The sequence below is a fragment of the Octopus bimaculoides genome, chromosome 3, assembly GCF_046866305.1.
Source record: "Octopus bimaculoides isolate indiv1 chromosome 3, ASM4686630v1, whole genome shotgun sequence".
NCBI lineage: Eukaryota > Metazoa > Mollusca > Cephalopoda > Octopoda > Octopodidae > Octopus > Octopus bimaculoides.
The window spans coordinates 97,407,710-97,434,336 of record NC_142930.1 but is presented as its reverse complement, the minus strand read 5'-3'; the positions used below and the strand labels follow the sequence as shown (position 1 = coordinate 97,434,336).

At 35.9% G+C, this 26,627-nt stretch overlaps 1 protein-coding gene across 1 annotated transcript; it reads right to left on the bottom strand.

The window, feature by feature from the left end:
- Window positions 1-13,043: 13,043 nt before the first annotated feature.
- On the bottom strand, window positions 13,044-19,396 carry LOC106868050 (microfibril-associated glycoprotein 4). The gene is made up of 2 exons (XM_014913159.3): window positions 19,120-19,396; window positions 13,044-14,189 (listed from the first exon to the last, which is right to left on the bottom strand). Exons 1-2 carry the CDS (start codon window positions 19,271-19,273, stop codon window positions 13,489-13,491), a joined length of 855 nt encoding a protein of 284 aa, XP_014768645.1. The 5' UTR covers window positions 19,274-19,396; the 3' UTR covers window positions 13,044-13,488.
- Window positions 19,397-26,627: the final 7,231 nt, after the last annotated feature.

Here is a 26,627-nt window from a genome sequence, read left to right as displayed (position 1 = left end):
TCCAATACGGCTAATTGCCCTCTGTTGATTAGAAATGGTCTAAACTGCACGTTTTTCCTATCTACACTAGTAAAAAATGTTGGTGAAAAGAGGAACATATGACTGAGTGGTCAGAATCCCAGATAACTAGCCATGACCGCGGTAGTTCATATCCTGATCCGGTCACGGTTTCATAATTGTTTATGTGACAAAGTTATATAACTCTCAAATGGCCTACTTCAAAGTTTTGCAAGAGTAACTACACTTTCTTTGTCCTATATAAGTTTATATTTAAAAGTACCAAACTACAATTCGCTTGCCTTGCTTCAATAATTTGTCAAACCTTAGGATAAAATATTTATTTTTAAATACATTCCAAACTTTATGTCAAAACTCACTTTAGTAGCATTACATACCATTTTATTCCAATGGTCCGAGTTATAAAGAATGATTCTGAAATGTTATATAAGAAGCTTATCTTACCAGTCCCATACTCCTGTAACATTAACTAAGTAAATGAAGAATATATAAATTGATTGAACAAAACAGGTCGACAGAGAGTTAGCCAGCTAGTCGGACAGTTAGCTTGTTAGCTAGCTATCAAGCTAGATAGACAGACAGACAGACAGACAGACAGACAGACAGACAGACATACAGACAGACAGACAGACAGACAGACAGACAGACAGACAGACAGACAGACGGACGGACGGAAGTACCGACGGATGGATATAAGGATCGGTGGATAGATGGATGAGTGAATTGTGAAATACTATTCATCGTGGATAAGGATCATCAATATTCAAACAAATGAAATAGTTACTTATGTTAGGACACTAACATACATGAAAATTCAAATTCTTGACTCATGGAGGAGATTTTTCTATCAGCTTTTAAACTTACCTGCTTTTCTGATGTTTTGGTATAGTTTAAAATAGATGGTGTCCCTTGTCCCTAACACTGACACCATGTAGGACACATGCTTATGATTAATTAAACAAGCATTCAAATTTAAAGCTATGCATGATGGTATTAGTATTATACAAATTCTGCCTTTCCATGAGCTCCCTAACAGCAACCTTAGCACTTTTAAAAATATATTAGTTATATGGCTTCTCGGTATGTTTTCTACTATATCTATAATAGTTAAGTGTTGTCTACTTCTTTACATGAACGGCTGATGATTGCTTAGTTTGCACTTTGGATCAAGAGTACACTACTTAATTGTATCGACATCAATATTCCAAATGTGGCTGGTGTTGTGAAAATGCTAAAAGAAAAATTAAATCGAAAATTTTAATTATATTTCTTTAAATATACCATTACACAAAATGATTGAAGTATAATTAAATCGTTCTTTAGTTTCTAAACTACGCTAATGGTTTTTATTACATCTAAAGCTTTACTTGTGCTATAACAATTATCCTATAATATCATGTGAAGCCAATGAAGTCGACGACTACATGTACAGTCACAGTGAAGTATTTTTTCAAATGTATGAATGTAAGCAGAGTATAATTATTTTTAAAAAGTACTATATCAAAAGACGACTATATTTTAAATTACGTCGGGCATAATAACCTCAGTAAACATTAACTTAAAAACATATACTTGTAATTCGATCAGTGTAAAATTGTTGTATATTTAACATCCCAGTTTGAAAAGCTATCAGCTAGCTCTCGTAATTATTATATATTTCTAAAATTCCAAATGTATATGGACGTTTAACTGTCATTGTGACTTATCTCCCTTCAATAATCAACGTTTTTAAACTCGAAAAAAATTTCACTCAATCGTGCCTTGAGACAAAAATTAACGTTTTTATATCTATAAAAACAAAATAAATATTTTCTTTTCTCTATCTCTTTCTCTCTCGTAATTATAGTTTAACTCGTGTTAGTCCGCAGGAATTATTTTAATTAAACATATTTTCTTTCATTTTTAATATTAAATTTAAAAACAAAATACTTAAACTTCAAAATATATCGTAATTTTAAGCAGTTTCTATATGGCTTCTTTCTGTCAGTTTTTTTTTTCTTTTTTTTCTTGTGTTTTGAGTCATTTCTATGTATAATTTTCTTGCAGATTTATTTAATAAAATTATTGTATGAAAACTAATTAATGATTAATAAAAGTAAACAAATCAATAATTTCACTCTTGTTCCAGGCCTCGTTTTTTATATTGTGATTTCACAATTTGTTAAACTGTTGAGGAAAAAAAACTACAATCATCTTTTAATTTTGATGAATTATTACGAAAATGTATGTCCAGATTTACTTTCGGATTTTCGTAAGTTTCTTTTTGACGTGGCACAAGATCCTACATTTTAGAAGTAGGTTATTTTTGTTGTTATTGCTGCTGGTTAGCTTATTGTGTGCTGTGAGCTACAAGACGTATGATCAACGATGTTCTAACCATGACCACCATGTCTTTTTAGAGATATCTGAAACTACACTATCCAATTTCTTTTCATTACTTAATATGATATGGCGTCGTTTGAGGGAGATTATTTTATCAAATCGAGCGGCCGTTTTGAAGACGGATGAAGCGCTTTTGCTTTTCTTCGAAGTGGACTTGAGTCAAGTAAAATTGCTTCACATCCTTGTCTCAGCCGGAGCTTATATTTTACTCTATATCACGTTTTGTAAGATATCATTTTTCATATTAGTACAAGGTTATCGATTTCTTTTGTAAAGGAGGGCGCAGATTGCGTAAATTAAAGCATAATGATTATTATAATCACGTTTTGGCTTTTCTTTAATTTATACAAACGGCATCCAAATTTCAATAAAAAATGTCAAGGAAGAACAAGATTTTGCATCTAAAGATGTTAATAAGTGAGGTGCCAAAAGAAACTGCTGTTTGTGAGTAAAAAAGAATTTCCTTATCAAAATTATCATATAACACTAAGTTTAGATTATATTTACAAGAAGAGAAATTTACGTAAAATATGTGAGGTAACCATAAGTATGACCTTTTGCAGTTCACTTATTTTGAAGCTACAAGGAATTTGGTCTATATATTTGCTTCTTTTGATATCATTCCAATAACAATAGGTAATGTTATTGCTTTGAGATGGCACATTCTGATTTCTGTCTCCAAGCCCTTACATTTGCTAAATTTCTCAAACGTTTTCAGTGATGTGTTTTTGTTAGCTGGGGCTGCATCACCAATAAAAAGACATGTCATTTCAGCGTGATATTTTTTATCTTGTCTGTTAGCCTGTTCACCGATCAGCCTGAACACTGAAATTCCAAAGTATGATAACTTCGCTGTGGTCAACTTCTCTTGGTTTGTGTTCCCACCAGTTCTCGTTGTGAGGAAGGTTGTATATTGAGAAGTGTATGTGCTGAACTGCATATTGCGTGTAGTCTGTTAGTGCTAGTCGGCAGCAACCAGAGATTATGTGGTCGATTGTCTCTAGATGTTCTCCACACCAGCAGCACAGAGGGCTGCTTTCACGTTTCAGAACGTCAAACTAATAGTTCTTTCTTGGAAGGCACTGATCCTGAGCAGCAATAACATACCTTCAGTTTCTATTATAGCTTGAGGTCAGTGCATGTCAGCCACAGCTGGGTAAGGGTTTTGTCAACATGCCCCTGACTCTAATGAGATATCTGCCGTGCAGTGATTTTGTTTCGCTATATTTATTTATTTTGCTTTGTCAGTTGGGCACACATTTTCTTCGTATCCTGGTTCGCCTAGTCTCATCTTCGAGGATATATTAATATCATTATTATTATTATTTCTCTTTATCACAGGTTTTGTTGGAGCTTCTGGAGTCTTACATAAGTAGCGAGGTTGATACCAGCAGCCTACGGTACCATGCTATCCATTCTTTTCAGCTATCTAATACTTTCCTGATTATTCTGGCCGTGCCAAGGAGGCAAACCTTTTGTAACAGTTCTACTGGGCATTCTTTTCCATTTTCCTTTATATTCCGCTTGATGCTTTCTGATACTGTTCCCAAGGACCCAACAATAACTAGCACTATCTTCACCTTCTCTATTTTCCATAGTCGGGCTATTTCGTACAAGACGTATTATGTGACCAATCTAAAGAATTTGAGTCAAATATGTGATGTCACATACGGGAGAATAGTGCCTGAAATCGATTTTAAGTCCAAATATTTTTTTAATAAATCTATATATTATTTTAGCTTATATGATAGATATCAATGACAGGAATCTATCTATGTTAGTTATATGCAAAAATATTTAGTAGAAAAAAGTACTGAAGTTAAAACCGGCGAAAAAAATGGAGATTAACGCCTGCAATCGACTATTATTCTTCTTTCAAAACAAAACTATATTCAAATTTAACTTTTCCGATAGACCTCGACTACAGGAATCCCATGATGCTAATTATATCAAAAAATATTTAAAATAAAATACCACCGGGGTCAAATATGCTGAAAACAGTAGTAAAGCCTAAAAGCAAATTCAAAACCTAAACATTTTGTTTAACTCATATGATAGAACTCATCAAGATGAGTGTCGTGGCGCTAATCTTTTCAAAAAATATTCAAAATGAAAACAATTATTATATAAGCTAAATGTGCAAAAAGTACGTAATACAATTTTCAAGTATTATTATTACTTATTGCAGTACTAAAACGACGACCCGGCAGAGTCGTTAACACGCCGGCTGAAAGCTCTGTCTGTCTCTACATCCTGAGTTCAAATTCCGCTAAGATCGTCTTTGCCTTTTATTTTTTCGGTATTCGATAAAATGGGTACCAGCTGAACACTGAGGTCGATGTAATCAATTTCCTTCCCCTCCGGGTTTGATGTCCTTCTGCCAAAATTGGAAACCAATATTTCAAAATGTTTGATTCAACTCAGTATTTAGGTATCTTGCAAAGATCTACCTCATATTCATAGAATACACTACACTGTAATAAATATCATTCACAAACGGCAGTGTGTGAATAATATTTTTAAGGTCAACATTTACTCACTCGCGACCACTTCTAGGCTTTGTCACTAATTAAGTTGTCACTAATTAAGTTGTCACTAATTAAGTTGTCACTAATTAAGTTTAAGGTCAACTCCTAAGCTACATTTGGAACTACAAAATTTGAATTTGGTTCAGTAAAAAAAAAGTTGAGATTTCAAATATGTGAGGTCAAAAAGGGGTGAAATTGACTTCAGGGATATACATGCGACGCTGCATACATGCTTTCGTAAACACACATACACACGCGCACACATGCGCGCGCACACACACAAGCACACACGCACACACACACAATGCACGCGCGCGCGCACACATGCACATACACATAAGTAACTTTTAAGACGTCCATGAAGGGAAACAAAGGTGAGTGCGACAAATATATAGCTTTAAGAAGAAAGGGAGTAAGTTGACAACAATTGATGACAAGTGAACTCTTTTCTGCTGTCCATCGTAAATAAACACTCACACACACACGCACAGTAGTAAGTGCACTATAATTTTAATTTTAAGTACTTTTTATTTTCCTTTAGAGGTGACAAATTTTACTGTAGAAATCTTGTTCTGTACTTTTCCAAGTGTAATAACTTAAGAATATTAACATGCATGCGCCCACATTTTTCATTGTAACGTATGTATGTATATATGTATATATGTATGTATATCTGTATGTATATATGCATGCATGTATTATTGGATGTGTTTCGTCTCGGGTCTTAAAAGGTTAATCCATTTAGTTGAAAATACCATTATGAGTTAAAATTTTATTCAACATTTTTTTAAATAAGGACCCCTGCTTCACTGTCTGCAGGGGAAACAGTAAATGTAGGTCCAAAAAGGCATCTTGTTTAACAAAATTGTACCATCTCGTAAATTTTTTCAGGTGTAAAACCATGGCAGTACCAAAACACACGCCTAGTAGACTGTGAGACAGGAAGAGAAATAATTCTTCTGACTACAACCCTAAGTAACAGAGACTACTCTCTATTCAAATCTCACCAACTCGGTTGGCAGTTGTAGTAGGCACAGTGACAGAAGAAACGACAGTCTGATAAATGCTAGAACTGAAAACAGCAATAACAAAAATAACTACAACTGTAGTAATTATAACGACCACAGCAGGAATAACTGTAGCAGCAGCAAAGGTCAGAAAAACAACAGCAGCAGCAGCATTACAATCAATAACAACGGCAACAGCGACAGCAGCAGCAACAGCAGAGGCAGCAACAACAATTTCAAAGAGAACAATAACAGCAACAACGATAGCATCGACAAAGCAATAACTTCTGGCAGAGCACGAAACACCAACGATGGCTGCAATAGTAAGATTTACTTCGCTTGAGTAGCTTTCACTAACGGGCTATCTCCCTAGAAAACATGCGGGCCAAACTGGAGGATGTCGCTCGATTTAGGAAAACTAAGGGGAGAAGTGTAGCTATTGCGCCCCTCCTAAAACTCTAGCTGCAACTGCAAGAAAGACTGAAGTACTTCGTTGTATGTTTCAACGTATACTGAAGACAGCCGCAAACAAACAAGTAAAAAGGGCTTCCTGAAATGTATGGCAGGCCATCCAGCATATATCTAGGGCAAGACAGTTCGGCAGGGTCGAAATCCTATCTAAGAGTTGCAGTGCAACAGTCAATGGTCACTCGCTGCAATAATAATTTTGCTCTCTTTCCTTCTCATTTGGGAAAAATTGTAAAGAGCTAGCAATACCGGAATCCCATTAGAGCTATATTTCTGGTCGTCTCTTGTGTAGTTCTGGTGGTAAGCGATACTCTGCAAGATGTGAATAAAAACGAAGCAGGAAAACTGGTTTAGGAGAACAGATTTCATCACTCTACCAAATGGGACAGGGCTTCGAATAATTTTAGAGAGCAGAAGACCGAGATGTTACGTGTGTGGAACAATCGACTATATCAGAGCTTTCTGCTAACACAACCAAAATGGGAAATGGGAAAGGAGAACCTACTACTGCAGACACTATCACTGCACAACAACAACTGGCTCTTTGGTTATCCCATACGCCCTCAAGATTTGGAGCATTTTTATCTAGATGAATGCTATCGAAATCATTGTTGAAGTCAGAAAGGTGGTGATAGCTGGTAGTTGCCTTGTGGTGTTGTGATCTTTTGCAGGCCCCTGATATTAATAAATTAATCGAGGACAATTAGATTAGAATTCACTAATATTGTCAAAGTGTAGCAATAGAGTACTCTCGAATAAAGAGGGTTGTAATAACGAAACTAGAGCAGGCCTGCAAGAAAGATATTGCGACCGACATGATGTACCATTTCTTCTACTCTAAACATGAAGGCTGAGTTGATAGTGTTATAACTTCAATCCTAAAGCACTGCGAGATACGAAGACATGGCAGCAAAGGTAAATTATGGCAATAAAACCACGATGTAGTATCAGACAACCCATAATGGGCTTAGTGTCCGACTTTGAGCAAATGTATGCAATCTTCAAAGAGTCTTTTCACAAACTGGAGAAAGTGGAGAAAGTGGGTGAAAACAGTGAACTTCTAAAATTTAACTCGACAGTCTGCCTTGTCTCTCGTGTTAGAGAGTTAGGAATATGTGTGAAAAGACTACTATAGACCCCCTGGTGCAGGAGAAGTACTTAATAGTTGTGAGAGGAGTAAATAGCCTGGTCTGAATGATCTGCTCTGTGATTTTATACTAATATTCTAGAGTTGTCTTTTTCTGTCTTTCTTGACATACCTCTGCTGGGATTAATGTTGTTTAAGATAGGAAAGAATTGAAACATGCTCTTAAGGAATGACGCAAAATATAGGCGATGTTGAAAATAATTTAGATTCTAAGTTGGGATAATGTGAGAGCTCAGAGAATGGCGTGTGTTCTTCGTACTATCATCAGTCCTGCACAAGTTTATGCGCTTCTGCAAAGATGTATTCAAGAAAACATTCGTTTGAATCAATACACTTAAGAAGTAGGGAGTAGTTTTCGTTTGTTTTTTGTTTTGTTTTGTTTTGTTTTGTTCTTTTGTTGGTGCTGGTGGGGAGTGAAGATATAAAGGTCAGTTGAATGTACCCAACAAAACACTTGCCAAAGCAACAACACATGAACTAGTGTATGTTGCTTGACCACGTTTAGCTTAGTGCTGATGGTCAAGTCAAGTAGTTTTCAGTTATTTTTGTTCAAACACCTTCTAATCATGTAAGGGTCATCGAATTATCCTCACACCTTATTACACTTGTAATGAGTTAGTTAAGTGTCAAACGTTTGGTTCAATCAACTTCCACAACTGTATATACTGGGGAGCTGAGAAATTGCATATTATGGAGGAACATCGTGTTAATTTACTGGAAATTACTGTAAGGTACAGCTTATCATCAAAAGGATTATTTGGATTTTGTTTTCACGCTACTGTAACTGATCCCATTTATTTGAACTTGCTGCAATAATCTGTCATGTGAAACAAGTCTTTGATGATGCTGCAATTTTTATAAGCAAGACGAGGTACCTTCACATTTCCATACTAATGTTAGGGTCTTTCGTCGGTCCGAGGTTATAGTAGGAAACGCGTGTCTGAGGTGTTTCGTGCTGAGACTGAACATGCGATTCAGACGCGAAACTCTTGCCACACGGCCACTCAAGCTCATAACAGAAAGACAGACAGACAGACAGATAGACAGATAGATAGATAGATAGATAGATAGATAGATAGATAGATAGATAGATAGATAGATAGATAGATAGATAGATAGATAAAGCTCTTTTCTAGTATTTTTAATTCTCATGTAAAATATATCTGCAAATATACTTCGGAGTACGGGAAATGCAGATGTGCTTCATAAGGACACAGTTTTGATTATAACCCTATCAACATACTCTGATTATATAAGAGAACAGGAGGAGACACGTGGGATGGAGAGTATCTGAAGGGGTCACAGGGGCTGTTACGAAACATTTCGAGACACAGGACATAAAATAAGAACAATAATAAATCTGGAGTGAAGGACGAATATATAGTGCGTGTGTTTATTTGGAAAAAAATGATAGGCAATTGTTGTATATATAATGTATATATAAGCATATATGGATGCTAGTCCTGTTTTGTTGTCTCATTCATAATGAAGAGAAGAGAAATAATTATCTCTAATCCTTTGGTGTGTGTCTTGATATCGTCAGATTGAGAAACATTGCACTATATGATACTGTTAGTGAAGCGGCCAATGTTGTCATGACACAGCTGAGTGAAATATCTAGTATTGGAGTATATTTCTTGAGTAAATGAAAGCCAAATGAGATGAGGCGGACATAGTATCAATGATGTTCTTTTAACTGTGACATCGTTTAAAACAAAACCTATTTTGAACTATATATACTAATGTGACTTTTTCCTCATTTCTTTTTCTCTTTTTGTTTTTGTTTTTGGGTTTTTTTTTTGAGACAGTAGGATGTGGCTTCAGGGAAATTTGGTTGCTATTTCTAGTCGGCCTAGTGATTACGTAGGGTTGCCCTCGCTCTAACGGGTGACGCGACCTACGAGAAATAGCAGCTTCTCTCGCTCTACCGATTGCTGCTTGTTTCTCTGAGATTGGTCAAATGGATGTAAATACCTCTGATAAGAATCCACCAAGGTTCGAAAATCGATTTAAGTTGTCATCGTTTTCTCAATCTACGGAGAAATAGCTAAAATTGCCCTGTTTATATGTCTTTCATATAGGCTACATATTCAAAAGAACGAGTTACCCGCGACTGGAACGCTTTTCTTTGATATGTCGACTTGAACAGGACGCAGCTAGGACTAAACAACAACAATGTCCTGGGAGAAAGGCGTCCCTCATATAGACGAAACTGTTCTTAATCAATCATGTTATATGTAAGGATATCTTACACACACACACACACACACAAACACAAACACACACACACACACACACACACACACACACTTCAACCATTAGACTATACAGCTATACTGAGGCACTACTTTGAAGGTTTTAGTCAAATAAACCATTCCCGGTACATATTTTTGAAGTCTGGTGCTTATTCTATCGATTGCTTTTGCGGGGACGTAAACAAACCAATATACATACATATATATGTATGTATGTATTTATGTAGTTACACACACACACACATACATACACGTAAATGCAAATACATATATGTGCATACATATGTATATATACACATATACACACGCGCACACACACACATCTACATACTTATGTATATATACATATTTGCACACTCACACTTTTGAGTGTAGGCACAGAAAGTGTACATGATACATATAATATGTATCAAAATAGAGAAACGGAGGCGAAGGAGGGATATTGAAATATGCAAACAGGGATGTGTAGGCGACAAAAGCATAAATGAATAGACAGTGTGTGCACGCGCGAGTGAATGTGTGAGAGTGTGCGTATGTGTGTATGTGTAGAATGCTAAAACTCTTGGCGATTATGGTGCAAGGGAGATAACTTCTGAGCGACTTTTATTTGACTAACCATACAAATTTGTCACTGCCGCACTTTGGATCAGTTTCTTTTTAGCCATATAAATAGATGAATGGCCTTTAATAATGTGTGGACACAACAATAATGTGTGGACACCAATAAGCCAGAAGAGAGGATAAAATATCACGCACTTAAGTGATATATTATTAATCCACAAACCTATCATCAAAGGCTTGCTAGATGTGACTCATCCTCATTTTGCAAATCAGAGACATTTACCTTGTGTCTCTTGCTATTTAAGGCGAAATGGTGTAGTTTAAGGGAAATTTAGCTGGTATTTTTAGCAATTCCAGCAACAAAATAGGCTTCCTCTTTAACTCAGACTATAGCACAATAGATCTTAGCTTTGTCTAATTTTATTTTCTTTCGTCTATTTTCAGGATTCAAACCCTATGTGGATTTACTTAGCCTCAGATGGTATGAGTAGATAATATGGGTAGCTGTTGTCGTCGTCTTTCTTTCGTTCTACCTGTTATGGTATACCTATGGAAAAAGGAATTTGTAAACATAAACATCGTGTATATTTTGGCATATCTTAGATTTAAGAAAGTCGTTCTTTTACAGATAAGACTGTCAGCATTTTGTTTCATAAGAATGCTAATCATAAAATTTCAACTCACTAAGTATAACTTTTGGCATTGCTTCTTTGGTGTTTTGTCATTGAAGGGGATCGAAATCTTGACCCAATCATATCTACAACAGAAACTAAAAAGTTTCATTGTTTATTTTCGTTGTTACAAACTTTAGAAAAGATACATTTAATTGAAACGTACGCTTAGATGGCTCATTATTACTCTTAATTTTAAAATAAAAAGAAATATTCCAATGCTTACAATTTGCAAAGTAGCAAGTGCCTGTGTAACTTGCAACTACCTTGTCGGGTTTTCAAATCTTTACTGTAGAAATCCGTGTTAGATAAAAAATTTTGATCTTCGACACAAGGCCAGAAATTAGCGAAAGTGAGGCCTGTGGCAGTCGATTTAAATCGATACTAATAATTTGATATCGATTTATTTTAACGGCCACGATGATATTTATTTTGAAAGCTGAGTCTAACCCCAGAATAACTAACTAGTGTGAGGCCAACTTTGTGTAAATATTTAATATCACTTTACAAGATGTCAGCGTGAAATTTTGTCGGGTGTGACTTGTGAACCGGTCATCCGGAGCAAAATAGTTAGTACAAATTACAACCATCGCCTCATTTCCCATCAATTAATGCACGACATTATTTTGCTAATGGGTAAGTAATTTCATTCCCAAAAACAAAAGCTATGTATAAAAAATGGTATAAGTGTATATGGCAACCGATTTATAATATTTGCTTCATCGGGAATTTTCATTTAATTTGGTGACTCAGAGCAGCAGCTGTTTCTACGATGTGTAGGTCTTGATAGTTGCAGCTTTAAGAAAATTTATCTCATGATTTGAAAAGAATAAAAATTTGGAAAATTCCACGAATAGTATAAAAAAATTATTTTGCAAATAAACAAACTGAAAGATATTTTAATTCACTTAGAAAACATTTAAGTATTACATAGTAACACTTAGAATCCATTATTGTTACGTTAATAACAATATGAATTCATGAATAAATTTGCATAAATGGAAACAAGGTTTCCAATGCGAGAAGATAAACAACAGTCCTGATTGTTTTGATTACTACATCTGTATAGAACTAAGGTCTGCTTGGATAAGAGACTCGGCGATCCTTTAAAGACACCCTACATGAAAATATATCACAAACTCAAAAATATTGACCAAGATGACTACGAAAAACTTCTGTTATATTTTGAAATATATTTATGGAACACTCGTTGAGCCAAGCTGCTGATTCTGCGAAGCGGTTTCCATCTCCTTTCGTTTTACCATTATAGTAATTAAAGCTGATGTGAACATTATCATTTGAAAATTTCATTCCCAATTTTTAAGTTTATAGGCTAAAAAAAAAAAGAAAAAAAAATGCGTAATACTTTTGAAACTTCAGTTTTTATAAAATTTTTGTTTTAAGCCCCGAAAATGCGGCAGTAAATATGAACCGAGTCACTTTGTATGCAACTTAGAACTCATTTAGTACTAATGCTCAAAAATGCTACATCTATAACAGTCCTTGGGAAAATCTCATTGAAGTTATTTTTATCCAAAAAAAAGAAAACAAACGATGGGCAGGATAGCGTCATCAGAAAAACAAAAATCAGCAAATGCTAACATAGAAATTCTACGTATTGATCGTACATAAAATATGGCTGGTTTTGCCTGAAAATGAAAATAACTTGACTAAAAGCAGTAAGAAACAAAACATTTACTGGAAAAACGGACCAGAACTGATAGTTTCTATTCAATCATTTTTAGCAGATTCACATTTGAATTCTTAATCCCTGAGGTTAGTTGGACACGTTAACAAATGTTTCAGATACATAATTAAACGGCAAAAAGTGTCTACAAAATGTTATCATAAGCAGAACCTAAAATTTATTTTGTGATTCTAAAGACTTGCTTACATTTTAACAAAGATTTTAGTTGTAAATTCCGTTTGGGGGGGGGGGGGATGTCTTTTTTCAAAATCTTTTGAGACAAAAAAATCTTCAACATACGCACTGCAAAAGTCAATTGTTTAAGGATTTTTCCTTTAATCTTTTTTATTCAGAAAAAACTGTACATATTGGATATGAAAATACAGAAACGCTAAATTTCATGAATAATAATGTATTCTGATTAAAACCGAAATATTTTATTACAGAAAAGAAAACGGGCTTCATGTTGAACCGGGGTTGTGGAGGGTGGGAATCTCAATAACGATATAAATCTGAAACTCCCATAAGTTTCAAAGCTTCAATGAATGATGTACACAAAATACGAGGCGTCCTTGTTTATTTCGGCGTCTTAGGGGTATATATTTTAACTCTACGTCAAAAATTCCGGTTCAATATATTCTGCATGCGAACTTTATAGTTATCCATGTCTTGATACACACTCGAAGTTAATTCGTTAATGACAGTTTATTACAATCTAAACACTGTACCTTTCTGTTCATTTAGAAAGATAAAATCCTCATCTTTCAAACCCTTGCGATTTCCAAAACAACTTTACGTAAAGGAGATTTCATATCCCACAGATTATAGTAAAGAGTGTCCCAATAAATTCCTCTTTTGTAATCAGACGATGAGATGGAGCCACCCGGGATTATTTCACCGTTCAAATTAGAACAACCACAGTCGGTAAACCACCAACCACCGCTGCGTCTCTTGGCACACTGAGTCGCTACGCCATAATCAACAGTCGAGAAGGTTTTATTATAATTAGCGGTTTCATTGCATCTGCTGGTAGGTCGAAAACTATCTCCACCGTTACTTTCTTTCGGGAGATACTTCCCTAAGATTAACGGATATGAAAGATTTTTGTGGCCAATTTGGAAACTTTCATACAAAGAATATGCTTTGCCATTTTTTATACCGAAACCTTCCATAGAAATTCGCAGCTTATATTTATGCATATTTGTCAGGCTATGTATAATATCGTTGCCAAGCCAATAATCCGCTTTACCTTTTCCAAAACCTTTAGCATACTCATCCCAAGTTCTATTAAAAATATTTTGGTCATGAACCCGGCGAGAAATAGTCGTCCAAGATTCATCGTTAGTAAAATTACAATACACTTTCTTTCGTGAACAGCCAGGCACTTCAATAATATAAACTCCACTTTCCAAATCTGGTTCTTTGGATTTTTCTTTTACATCTTCACAATCATATGGCACTTCCTCTAAAAAATAAAAAAGACAAAGAAAACAATTTTTTAAAATAGAAATAATACAAAGATTTAGAAGAATTGATACGTTAGTAAATATTCTATTTTATGTCAATCTTAAAGACTTTGTATAGGTATTTGAGAATTAAAAATTAATAACTTACAGTCTAGTGCAGTGGTTCCAAGCCTTTTCGCAGTGGTCCCCAACAGTGGTTCCCAACACTTATTTAAATGAGTTTTCCCACGGGCCCCTTTTAATATATATATATATATATAAATATGAAATTTTGAATTTAGTTCACGGACCCCCTGTACTACCTTTGCAGACCACCAGGGGTCCGCGGATCCCAGGTTGGGAACCACTGGTCTAGTGTGTAATTGAGGGACCACTTTAAACTCAGACGTCATGTAGTAGTTCAAAGGTTAAACTAGATCAGTGGTTCTCAATATGGGGACTGCGAAGCGATTTTGCGGGGACCGCGAAGGCATCGGAAATTTTTTCTGCAATTGAGTGACAAATCACCAACAATTTTAGAAATTTTTTTTAAACCAAAAGATAATCGTATGTTCATAGTGGGTATTTGTATGCATACGCGATTCTCACGTGCACTGCCGTCGAATGTAGTATGCTGGTAGGTTGGCAATACCTGTCTAGACATGCAAGGTAAGGTCACACTCGCGGGTGCACGCATACGTATACAGCGCACTGTATCGGCCGTTATGCTGGCAATTTTAGTCTCAAGTGTGTGGTCTGTGATTATAGATGCAGCTTTAAAGCACTATTTATTCACAGTGCAACTTGATTAAGCAGACTTTCCTTTTTGCAAGTGGTCTTCTACGCACGTGTGATTTCATCAATTTCAATTGGTCTCAGACGATTAACCGTTACAGAGAAATTCATTATCTTCGTAATCTAATGTAAGTTTACATAAACTGTTTTATGTTATGGTGCGTTAGGATTATGATTACTCGATCATGATTCATTTTCAAAGTAAAATAAAGCTGTCAAGTCGAATGATTTTGCCAAATCGAATGTGGAGATGTAGTTTATCAATTACCATTAGTTGCACGGTTGACACCATGTAAATTTGTTTTTTTAGAATGAATCCAAGAAAGAAAAGAAAATTTGCCTTTACTGGTATAATTCTAAATGGGGAGGAAAGACCGCAGTGCGTTCTAGGTTCCGAGGTTTTGGCATCATTTCTTAAACCTAGAAAGTTAAAGCCTCACTTGGAAACAAAACACCCTGGCTTTGTTAACAAAAAGTAGGATTTTTTCAGACAAAAAGCTGATGCTCTGATACGCTCTAGATTTGATGACACGGGAAGTTTTTCTTTTGATATTGCTTCTAGTCTCAAAACTTCCTACGAAATTTCGAAAAAATTCGCCACCACAAAAAAGTCACATAACATTGGAGAACAACTGGTCTTGCCTTGTTGCGGAATAATTATTTCAAATGTTTTCGGCCAATGCTTGCTTTGAAAACTGAAACATGTCTCCCTTTCAAATGACACCGTCAACAGACGAATCGCCGAATTATCTGAAAATATATTTTCCCAAGTGGTGGCAAAAATAAAGAATTCCACGTTCAACTTTTTTTTTTATCGAACTTCATGAATCTACGGATATCGCGAATATGGTTCAACTGTGCGTCTTTGTACGGTATATTCACAATAAGAGTATGGAAGACGATTTTCTGTTTTGTGAATCTCTCCACTCTAAAACGACAGAAAAAGACATTTTTGTCAAAGTTGACAACTTCTTTCGTGCACATGACATCAATTGGGAACACTGTGTCGGTGCCTGCACTGACTGCGCTCCGGTTATGCTAGGTTGCCGCTCGGGTTTTCAAACACTTGTCAAACAAAAAGCCTCGAATGCTCTTGGGACACGTTGTACGATTCACCGACGAGCTCTTATGGCTAAGATTTTACCAGATACAGTTAAAAGTGTTCCGAATGACGTTATTGCTGTAGTCAACTTCATCAAAGCTGGGGCACTAAATTCTCGTCTCTTCGCAGATTTATGCCGAGAAAATGATGCCGATTTCGAAAATCTTCTGTTGCACTCTCGCATCCAATGGTTATCTAAAGGGAAAGTACTGATGCGAGTTTTTTGGGTTCGAAACGAAATAAGTGAATTTATTCGGGACTCGAAGCTTTGTTTGCGAGTTAAATTTTGTGACGTCCGATTTCTTATATGTCTGGCATTTTTGATGGATATATTCGACTCTTTCAACACTCTTAACTTAACCTTGCAAGGAAAAGGCATGACAGTACTTCACTGTTGTGAAAAAATATCTGCGTTTAAAATGAAACTGGAACTTTGGGCTTCAAAATTGCAGAGGAAAAATTTTGCACCTTTTCCCCTCAGCTTAATAGATTCATTGAGGAAAACGAGTTCCTCGTCGATGATGATATGGTTGAGGTGATGCGAAACCGTATATGCATTCTTGGGGAAGAATTATCCCTATATTTTCCCTATTTGGAAAAATTTGAGCAACTTTACTGCTTCATGAATAATCCATTTTCCATATCTCTTGCTGATCTCCCTTTCGAGGACATAACCATGCAGGAGCAGTTCATAGAATTGTTGAATGACGGAACTGCAAAACAGATCTTTCGTGAAATGAGTTGTCGTGACTTTTGGATTCAGATAGCACAACTTTATCCAGATATTTCAAAGATGGCACTGAAATATCTAGTTCCCTTCACAACCACTTATGAGTGCGAGTTGGCGTTTTCGGCTCTTCAATCGATAAAAAGCAAACAACGAAACAGACTGGATGTTACACACGATATGAGGGTTGCTTTATCCAGAACCCAGCCAAATATAGACGAGTTGGTAAAGCTAAAGCAAATACAGCAGTCACATTAATCCTTATTTTGAACAGGTTTAATGATTTTTCTTTAATACATCTATCAAAAAATATCCTGTCTTCTATTGGTTTTCGGCAAATATATATACGAATCAAGGAAAGAATCGGAGAAAATAAACAAAGAATTAAGCACTACATCAATGCCGATGGTCCCTTTCTTACACCGGACCTTACTTGCCACCGAACTTAATATTTGTGAAAATGGGTTTGAAAGTATAAATTACTAATGAATAATTAAAGTTTGGTATAGTTAACTGTGGCCCTACTTCATAGCCTAAAAAGAAACAAAATGTTAATTTTTTCATAACATTTTGCCAACATCTGGTGTCGTGTTAGTGTCATGGTTGTTATTTTATGCTTACATCTAACATTTATATTTGATGGCATTATTGATGTTTTGTGCATTCAACTACTTAAACCTGATAGTAGTATAATCGCGAAAATTTTGCATTTGATTAATCTCTTATTCCTGCCAAAATAGGCCGGGGACCGCGATGCCTTTCAAAAATGGCCAGGGGACCGCGAAGCAAAGATTTTTAAAAGTTTGAGAACCACTGGACTAGATAGCTGTTGAAATGATTTTTGAGAACCACTGGGCTAGATAGCTGTTGAGTTGAGTTCTATGAACTGCTCCCGCATGGTTATGTCCTCGGAAGGGAGATCAGCAAGAGATATTGAAAATGGATTGTTCATGAAACAGTAAAGTTACTCAAATTTAATGGGTTGTCCGGAAAGTTCGTGCCGATTTATAGTAGCTTACCTTTCGACTTATTTTCCATGAAACCACCTCAATTCTGGGAAGAGGGTCTTTTCAAGTTAAAGGAAAGATGGAGATGTATTGTGCAACAAAATGGTTCATATTTGGTTGATTAAAAATGTAATGGCAAGTATTTATTGACCTTTTTCTTTCCTTTAAAAATCGGCACAAAATTTCCGGATAACCCAATACATTAAATGAGGAAAGAGAGAAAGGATTATTCCGGCTCGACCTCCTTAAGGCATAAGTCCACTCAATTAGGACAGGACCGATGTTGAATATAAACTCGAAGCAACAAACGAGGCTTTACATGGTCATTCGATATACAAGAAAGAACTGATAATTTTCCCTCAAACCACATCCCGCCGTCTTGAAAAGGAAATGTTACACTCGATACAGCATGGCTTTTAAAGAAGACGGAATGATTACGACTGGGGCGTGTTTAATCATAGATGAGGGCTGGCCTTGAGCTAAACAACAACCAAATAACTTTAGCAATACATAAATATATACGCATATGGTTTTCTAATTCTTATTTCAAAATCTATCGAGGGTTAATTTTGCTTTCTATCCTTGTGCAGTGTCCTTTAAACAGGTAACAAGCACCAGTATTATTGACCATCTGTTCTGACTATCTGCTCCATATGCATAGACCAATTCGTCTCGTTGCAAATAGCACCGCTAATTGACAATGCAGAAGCGGTAGTATCGTTGGCATTGAAGTTCGTCGTTGGCACTGGAGCGGCCAAAGATCTATCCATCTTCAATTTTTTCTTTTTTTTTTTTTTTTTGATAGGCGGTAGGTTATAACTTGAACCTAATTTGTCGAGCTAATTCTTCAGTGCTGACTATACTCAAAATCCTCCCGTGGTCTTGTAGAAGATAACGCCAATACTCCAGCATATTTTCCTTTGAAATAATACGGAAGAAGACTTCAGTGGTGAACTAACAACTCACAGCCTTCTGGAAATTTCTTCTGCTACAACATCTTTTGTGATGGCGATTGCTTCTACACAGTTGTTTTGAATCATGGTCATATATGCTGTCTAGGAACTGTAACAGCAAATTCTCTCGACCCAAATTCTCTCGACCCAAATTCCAAACAGTATTCAAAAAGCATTTAAAAATAATTCACAGCTGTTGCAAATGAAACTATTAACGTGTAAGAAAAAAGATAGCTGCAAAAGAACATGCATACGTTAAACACAAATAGTTTTCAAAGGGTTGCAAACTTAGTAATTCACAAACAGAATTTTTTTTTTCTTGTTATAATTAGTTCATATTTGAAGAAGAAATGTGTTATAACTCACCCGGTTTAGTAATTTCTGCATAAATGGCGTCAATTTTTTTGTCCATTTCAATCATCCTCTTCCGAATATGAATGAGCGACATTTTTAGATGTATGCAACTTTTTGATGAAACTAGCGGCAAGCAACATAACAAAAATATAAATTTTGAAATCATGGTGTTTATAGAATGAACTGCAGAAAATTAAAACGAGAAAAATATTTGCTCCTCCAGAAAGCACAGTATTTATACGGAGAAAAATATCAGTGCTGTCCTCACTTCAACTTCATTTGACAACTTAAAAGTATATCATATGACACAAATATTTATACAGATTGTGTGTGTGTGTGTGTGTGTGTGTGTGCTTTGTTTTCGTTATGTTTTTTTTTAACGTGTTTATATAGATGCAAAACCATGCTTATCATTTTCCTCAAGCTGCAGGATTTCCGCCACTTGTAACCAGCAAAGGCCAATTAAGTTGTCGGTGGATGATGTCTGCACTTGGGTTTCGATTCCCGACTGTCGCAAATTTTATTCGCTAATACCTTTGGGAAAGACGTGAATACCAAGCAGATGAGAGAACCTCTATATAATCGTTTAGCGTGCTAGAAATAGCAGTGAAATTTCCTTCACATTACACCCAGCTGTCTTTTACATTAATAATCCTACACACACAACGCCTGCATAAAAGGTTATGATAGTCGAGGACAGTCGAAGTACTTGTGAACTTTGCATTTGTACATATATCGCTTGTGTTACAGAAATATATTTATCTCTCACCAGATAGAATACTTTTTGTTGATCTTACCTTAACGGAAAAGTAAACATTGTGTGTGTGTGTGTGTGTGTGTGTGTGTGTGTGTGTGTGTGTGTGTGTGTGTGTGTGTGTGTACGTGCGCGCGTGTGTATATGTAAGGTGTATGCACTAGCTATATATATATATATATATAGTCACATCTGGAACGACCTTGATCACAAATATCTGCTCGATCAAGACACTATTGGAGATATGTCACCAGTTTAACACTTCCAATCACAGCCTGACCTTTGAGTACCTTTAGGTGACCCCTACTCCATCGAAAGCATTCAGACCAGTTCTCCAGTTTGAGAATAACCCCAGAATGATATTCTGTCTTCCTCTCCTTTCCCCATTCTTGAAAGCCTTGAAAAAGTTTAAGGGCGATACCAGACTTTTTCTGACTAATCCATAATATAGTAAATATTAATGCCTTTGATAGAGCAACAAAACTGTTTAGGAATGCTCACTCACCGGAAGCTTCCTTCATTTTTATTCAATGGTTCTTACCGAAGTAAATAAAAAATAAATGAAGCACCCCCACAGATCATCACAACCACCACCGGAACAATAAAAATAACAAACAAATTAAAATCCAATAAACTGTCTCCTCTTTTTATGATTGATTTGTTAAGGTCATTATTACTTCTGCGATACAGCTTCTCAGTCCACAAAGGGTGACGTTCTCCAATTTGCCAAAAGAAACTTGTACATATGTTTGCATTTGCTGAAAATTTCTGATCTGGAATTCAGCAGTGTGGTGAAATTTATAGATCTAATAAGGCCATGCGATCTAAAAAAAAAAAAAAAGTGGAAGATAGCGTATCTTTTTTAGTTCAATGAACTACACCGCACTGCTGAATTCCAGATCATGAATTTTCAGCAAATACCAGCAAACAGATAAGTTTTATTTGTTGAACTGGGGGACACCACCCTTTCCAGATTGAGAAGCTGTATCGAAAACTCTAGAACCTTTTCCGTTGATTCTACACTATTTAACCTTACGACTTCACAGTCAATGGGCACATAACTCTAATTCTTCTCCTTTTTTTCTTTTTTACTTTGTTTTTTTCGTTTTTCACCATTCCACGTTTTTAACACACTTTCATCTCGTTTTTTCTCGTGATTTCTCTTGTTCTAGATGTCCTAATTTGTAACTTGTATAGGTTATATGACAGAGCCTGAGATTACTTGGAGACACTAAACGTCTCTTTGTTCATGGAGAAAAAAGTAGTCCGCTCAACTGTCAACCATTTTTTTTTTACCAGGCTTGTTATAAACAATATAGGGAATAGTATTCATTATTCGGGAAAATGAATACTTCCCTATACAAATATATGTATGTATGTATGTATGTATGTATGTATGTATGTATGTATGTATGTATGTATGTACGTACGTACGTATGTATGTGTGTGCATGTATGTATGTATGTATGTATGTATGTACGTACGTATGTATGTGTATGTATGTATGTATGTATGTATGTATGTAATTGGGCATGTATGTATGATTGTATGATGAAAGTTATAGAAGTCGACTCAAATGTTCCGGCCACTTCTGACACTCCTTTAGAGAAACGGTGTGGATGGGCTGAATGTCGTGAGATGAACACGCAATCATCAGAGACATGTGAGTGCTAGCATCTGCGAGCGACCATCACAGTGTTTATAACTGTTACTGATACAGCGCATCACTCTGACACAACGTGCAGCTGACCATCTAAAGCAAACAACGTTGTGACACACACAAAGCTCTGAGCCCAACCATGCATGCCTGAGTCTGAGGTATGAACGAACAACTAAAACTGACTTTTCGATAATGCTTATTCTCTTCTAAGTTTCACATACGAACAAAACTTTTATTAAGTGACGCAAACACGGCTGCCTAGTTAAGATTTAAGTTTTCAAACAAGATTTTGGTTTCGATCTTTGTTGAAGTCCATCAGATATATCAGTCTTATTATTGAATGGTAAACAAAATAAGTTGTCCTGTTTAATACCTCAGCTGTTCCGTCGAGGTCTTTAATAAAGCCGTTTCTTTTCCAAGCATTCAAGCCAGATCTCCAGTCAGAAGATAACTTCCTACCTTAGTCCTACGAATAATGGAAGTTTCAATAAAATGTCAGTAGTTATTTTTACTCCTCCCACTAAGCTGTAAAATACCGAATAAATAGGTATCGATATCAGTTGCCCAGACAGAGGATCGCAACCGCTAATCAGACCAAAATCAATTCACTGATAATATAATACTTGCATTCAGAGTAGATTTATTTATTTAAACCCCAATTATTTCGAAAATAACTTCCCATAACTTATGAAAGATTTCATAAACCCTTAAGGTATGAGGGCTGTCACAGTTGATCCAACGTGTCTGCTCGCCATGCTAGAAATAGTGGTCAAAACTTCCTCTAATTAGCAACACACTGAATATGTAGTCCAAGATACGCAATAACTGAGACTAGAACGAACGGTATAGCAATGATTAGAAGGCTTTCAATCAAACAGGAGTACTTTGGATTTGATCACACCACCATCTTGTCGAATAGAGTGTATATTATTGTTGTTGTTGGCACTCCGTCGCTTACGACGTCGAGGGTTCCAGTTGATCCGATCAACGGAACAGCCTGCTCGTAAAATTAACGTGTAAGTAGCTGAGCACTCCACAGACACGTGTACCCTTAACGTAGTTCTCGGGGATATTCAGCGTGACATAGTGTGACAAGGCTGACCCTTTTGAATTACAGGCACAACAGAAACAGGAAGTGAGAGTGAGAGAAAGTTGTGGTGGAAGAGTACAGCAGAGTTCGCCACCATCCCCTGCCGGAGCCTCATGGAGCTTTAGGTGTTTTCGCTCAATAAACACTCACAACGTCCGGTATGGGAATCGAAACTGCGATCCCATGACCGCAAGCCTGCTGCCCTAACCACTGGGTCATTGCGCCTCCACAGAGTGTATATTATATATTACAGTAATCCTTCGCCATACTGTCGTTCACCTATCGCGGTTTATTAATTAAGCTTACGTCCTTTCCTCCGCGGTGTTGTTTTGCATTTATAATAAAATAAATATATACAAATTATAAATATAATTTTTAAAATATATATAATACAGTACTGTTTCAACTTTGTAGATTTTAACCTATCGCGCGGGGTTTTGGAACGTAACGCCCGCGATAGTCGAGGGATTACTGCATATTTGTTGGATCAGGTTGTAGTTGGTTGAATCAAGTACAGTACAAAACTGGTTTCTTTTTTACCGACAACAAATGGAGGAGTGACTACTGACTTCGATGGAGTTCGAACTCAAATAACCGATTAGTACTGTTAAGTAATTTAATCCAGCACTTCTCGCTTCGTGTCTATAATGGAGTAACAGGTCTAAAGCAAAATAGGCAACATCGTAGAAATATTATTATGTTTAAAATAAAATAATAAATTTATTGCTTAAAATTTTACTTTTGCTGGCTTTTTCTCTATGTAGATGACAATAACTAACATGTTTGGTGCAAATTGTTGTTTGTATTGTCTGCACATAATTTCTGTCAAGTAACGCCCATCCTATTGTTTTATTGTCTGTCATAGTATTCAGCTTTAATAATTTCTCTTTAATATACATTGTGTATTATTTACTCATGATCTATTCGACAAATGTTCATTGAGATTAAACGAAGAAAATTTATTTTAAAAACATAAGTTTATTCAATAGAAAATTAAACAGGAAAGCCTCGCATTGTTTATTGAAAATATATTAAACGCATTATCAGCATAATTTGTTCTGGTTATTACTTTATTCTTATTATTTTGTCAACTGTTCTAAAGATTCGAATTAAAAAAAAAATTGTATAAACATTAGTGTATATAACGCACATCAACTGTCTTTGAAGTCATTGTTGTCAGTGACTTCAACGTTCGCAACTCCACTTTGCTATCACACTCATCTCATATTGAGACGCAGAGAGTGAATCGTTTGAAATCATCAGCTCATCATTTTAATTAGTCCCATTACCTGCACACATCTTTGAACGACACAGAGATACATCGAACGCCTTTAATCGCTTTATCAACTCTAAACCTTCTTCTAATAAGCCATCGCCGTCTCTGAACCTATTGGCTCAACTTACTAGAAATAGCAGTCAACTCTCAGATAACACGCTAACGTCTAAATCAAAGAAAAATGCACCGGACAGTATAATCCTTGATATTAAAAAATAAGATGACCTTAATTGGAATGTTTTTAATTATGTCTAGTCGTCGACAACTGACCTGGGTTTAAATGACAACACCTATGACCCCGAGCCAATGAAGGGGCGTCTGTTGCTTCGCTTGCTAAACATAGCAGCTAAATAACTCTCAAATCTCGCTCTTGCGTCTTTAAAAAAAGACACATTAGTCCTAGATATATGTTTGAAAATAAAACTGAGCAGTGGGTAAGGCTGGAACGCCTTTTATCATAATTCTGCTCAATCAGAACTGATCAAGAGCTAAGCAACAACAACAACCGACTATGACCAACCAGCCAGTATACTAAATCCACTTAACTAGCGAACATTAAGTCCTAAACCTCTGCAATTTAACGTCTTGAATCTAACTGACGAGCGACTAAACAGCTGATTTCTAGCCAAACATTTCAACCTAATCACTTCTCATTAGTTGACAATAAAGTATTTGAGCCAAAGTAAGCAATCAACCAAATGCACTTAGATGGCCAACAACCTCTGCATGTTTATTCCATCCAACTTTCCTGTTTATTTCATTTCCTTTACTGTTTATTTCATCTTTTATCTTGTGATTAAATTCAATACAGAGATATCCTACGACTTTCATTTGTGTTTGAATGTGAGAAATTGGATGATAATAAATCTAGTGAAATAATACTGCTTGATTAAGAGAGTTAGCAACTTTCACTTGCGATGTCTTCCATATTCTGACTAAAAATGACAATGAATGGAAATATTTTTGCTTTATCTTCGAATAGGAAGGGCATGAAGAAGAATAAACAAGAATTATTTGCCAAGCTAATGAGAAAGATAGTTTTCAGTGGTGCAACAACGCTGATAGCAATTGACAATTCCTTACACTGAATGTATCAAAAATTCTAGCATAATATTTTCAAGACATATCTGTGATGAAACAGAAAAACATTACATCACAACCAGTAATTTCTGTTGCGAAGCTTAACCTTCAGAAAATCTTTTTTTTTTTGTGCTTGTTAAGAAATGCCTGATTAAAAGATACGAAGTAACAATGCCCTAGGGATTAGAGTTAGTGTTTAAGGTAATGCTTTTTTTCTCTGTTTTCAAAAAAAAATTGAACCCGAACTAGAGGTTTTTTTACACACTGAATCCGAAAATGACATCCATTTATTACCATCTCGTCAAGATTTTAAGATACAGGATCCATGGAATTTCATAGTTTTGGGGTTTTTTTATGTAACAGCTTATGCCAAAGAAGGCATAACATACAAACATACACAGAATTTGTTTTTTTTGCAAAACCAGAATATTTTTTTTAATTCTACTGAAAAACTAGTAAAAATCTGAAAATTTTTTACAGACAAATTACGTCATCTTTTATGCCTAATTTCCCATGAGCTTGCATTGGGATGATTTTCTTGAATGCTGAACCTCAGGAAAATCACAAGCTATGTTCTAGCAATACTTCCCCATCATAGGCAAGACTCATCTTCCTTGACACCTTTGTTCCATTGATTGTATGTCATAGTGGAAACGTTCTCCCTGTTCTTATGTCAAAATGTTTTGGCAATTTATCAAGGTGACCGTGGAGCTTTACGCTGATATTTATCCTAACTTTTGAAGGTTCTCCCGCATGTTTCGACTATTTCGATATAACTGACTTCTTTCTTGTTGCCCAGAAAGCCATTTACAACTATTACAAATGAATTTGATGTTGCTGCTTCAATGCACTTCATCGAATTTGCAAAGTTCTTATCTTCCATCAATTTTCTGATTTGAGGCCCATCAAATATTTCAGCTTCTGTTTAAACACAGCTTACAGTAATCTTTGGACCTCAAGCGCAAATGAAAAGCCTGCGCGAATTCTAAAATAAGAAAATATTTTCCGTCGAGTCTGGAGAGAGTCATATTGTCTTAATGCCTTATTATCTGACACATTCAACGGTTCGATTTCCACTCATGTATTTTCTATATTTTTTAAATATTTTTTCTCACAAAATTTTCGTTGCTTTTGCAGCCTTGTCAATGGATATTAACTCTTTCCGTTGTTGCTTTCTGTTTTTTGTCTCTTTGGGCGCACGTATGCGGTTATCATAAAGGGTCCGCTTTTCATCACAAGTGACAATTCGTTCAAGAAAAGAATCATTGGTGTTTCGCAGGAAGAGCATCGAACACACTTCAAAACTCCGAACTTTTTGATTTTCATTGAGTTCGTCGACCCATTTATCAAGCTTTTTCACCTTACTAATCTTCTGCAGATTGCGTGAGACCGTTGCAATACCGACACCAAGTGCCTGAGACATTTTTCTGGTACTTTGACGTGGGCTTTGTTCAACATTTGCTTTCAATTGTTCATTGTCAAGACTGCATGACCGTCCTCTACCTTCTTCATCTTCAAGGCTTTCATCACCACTACGGAATTTCTGAAACCACCTTTGTACTGTGTGATTACTTGTGGACCTCTCTCCCCATGCTCTGTTGATATTGGCAGCAGTTTGGGAACCATTGTTCCCAAGCTTGAACTCATGCAAGAAAAGTAA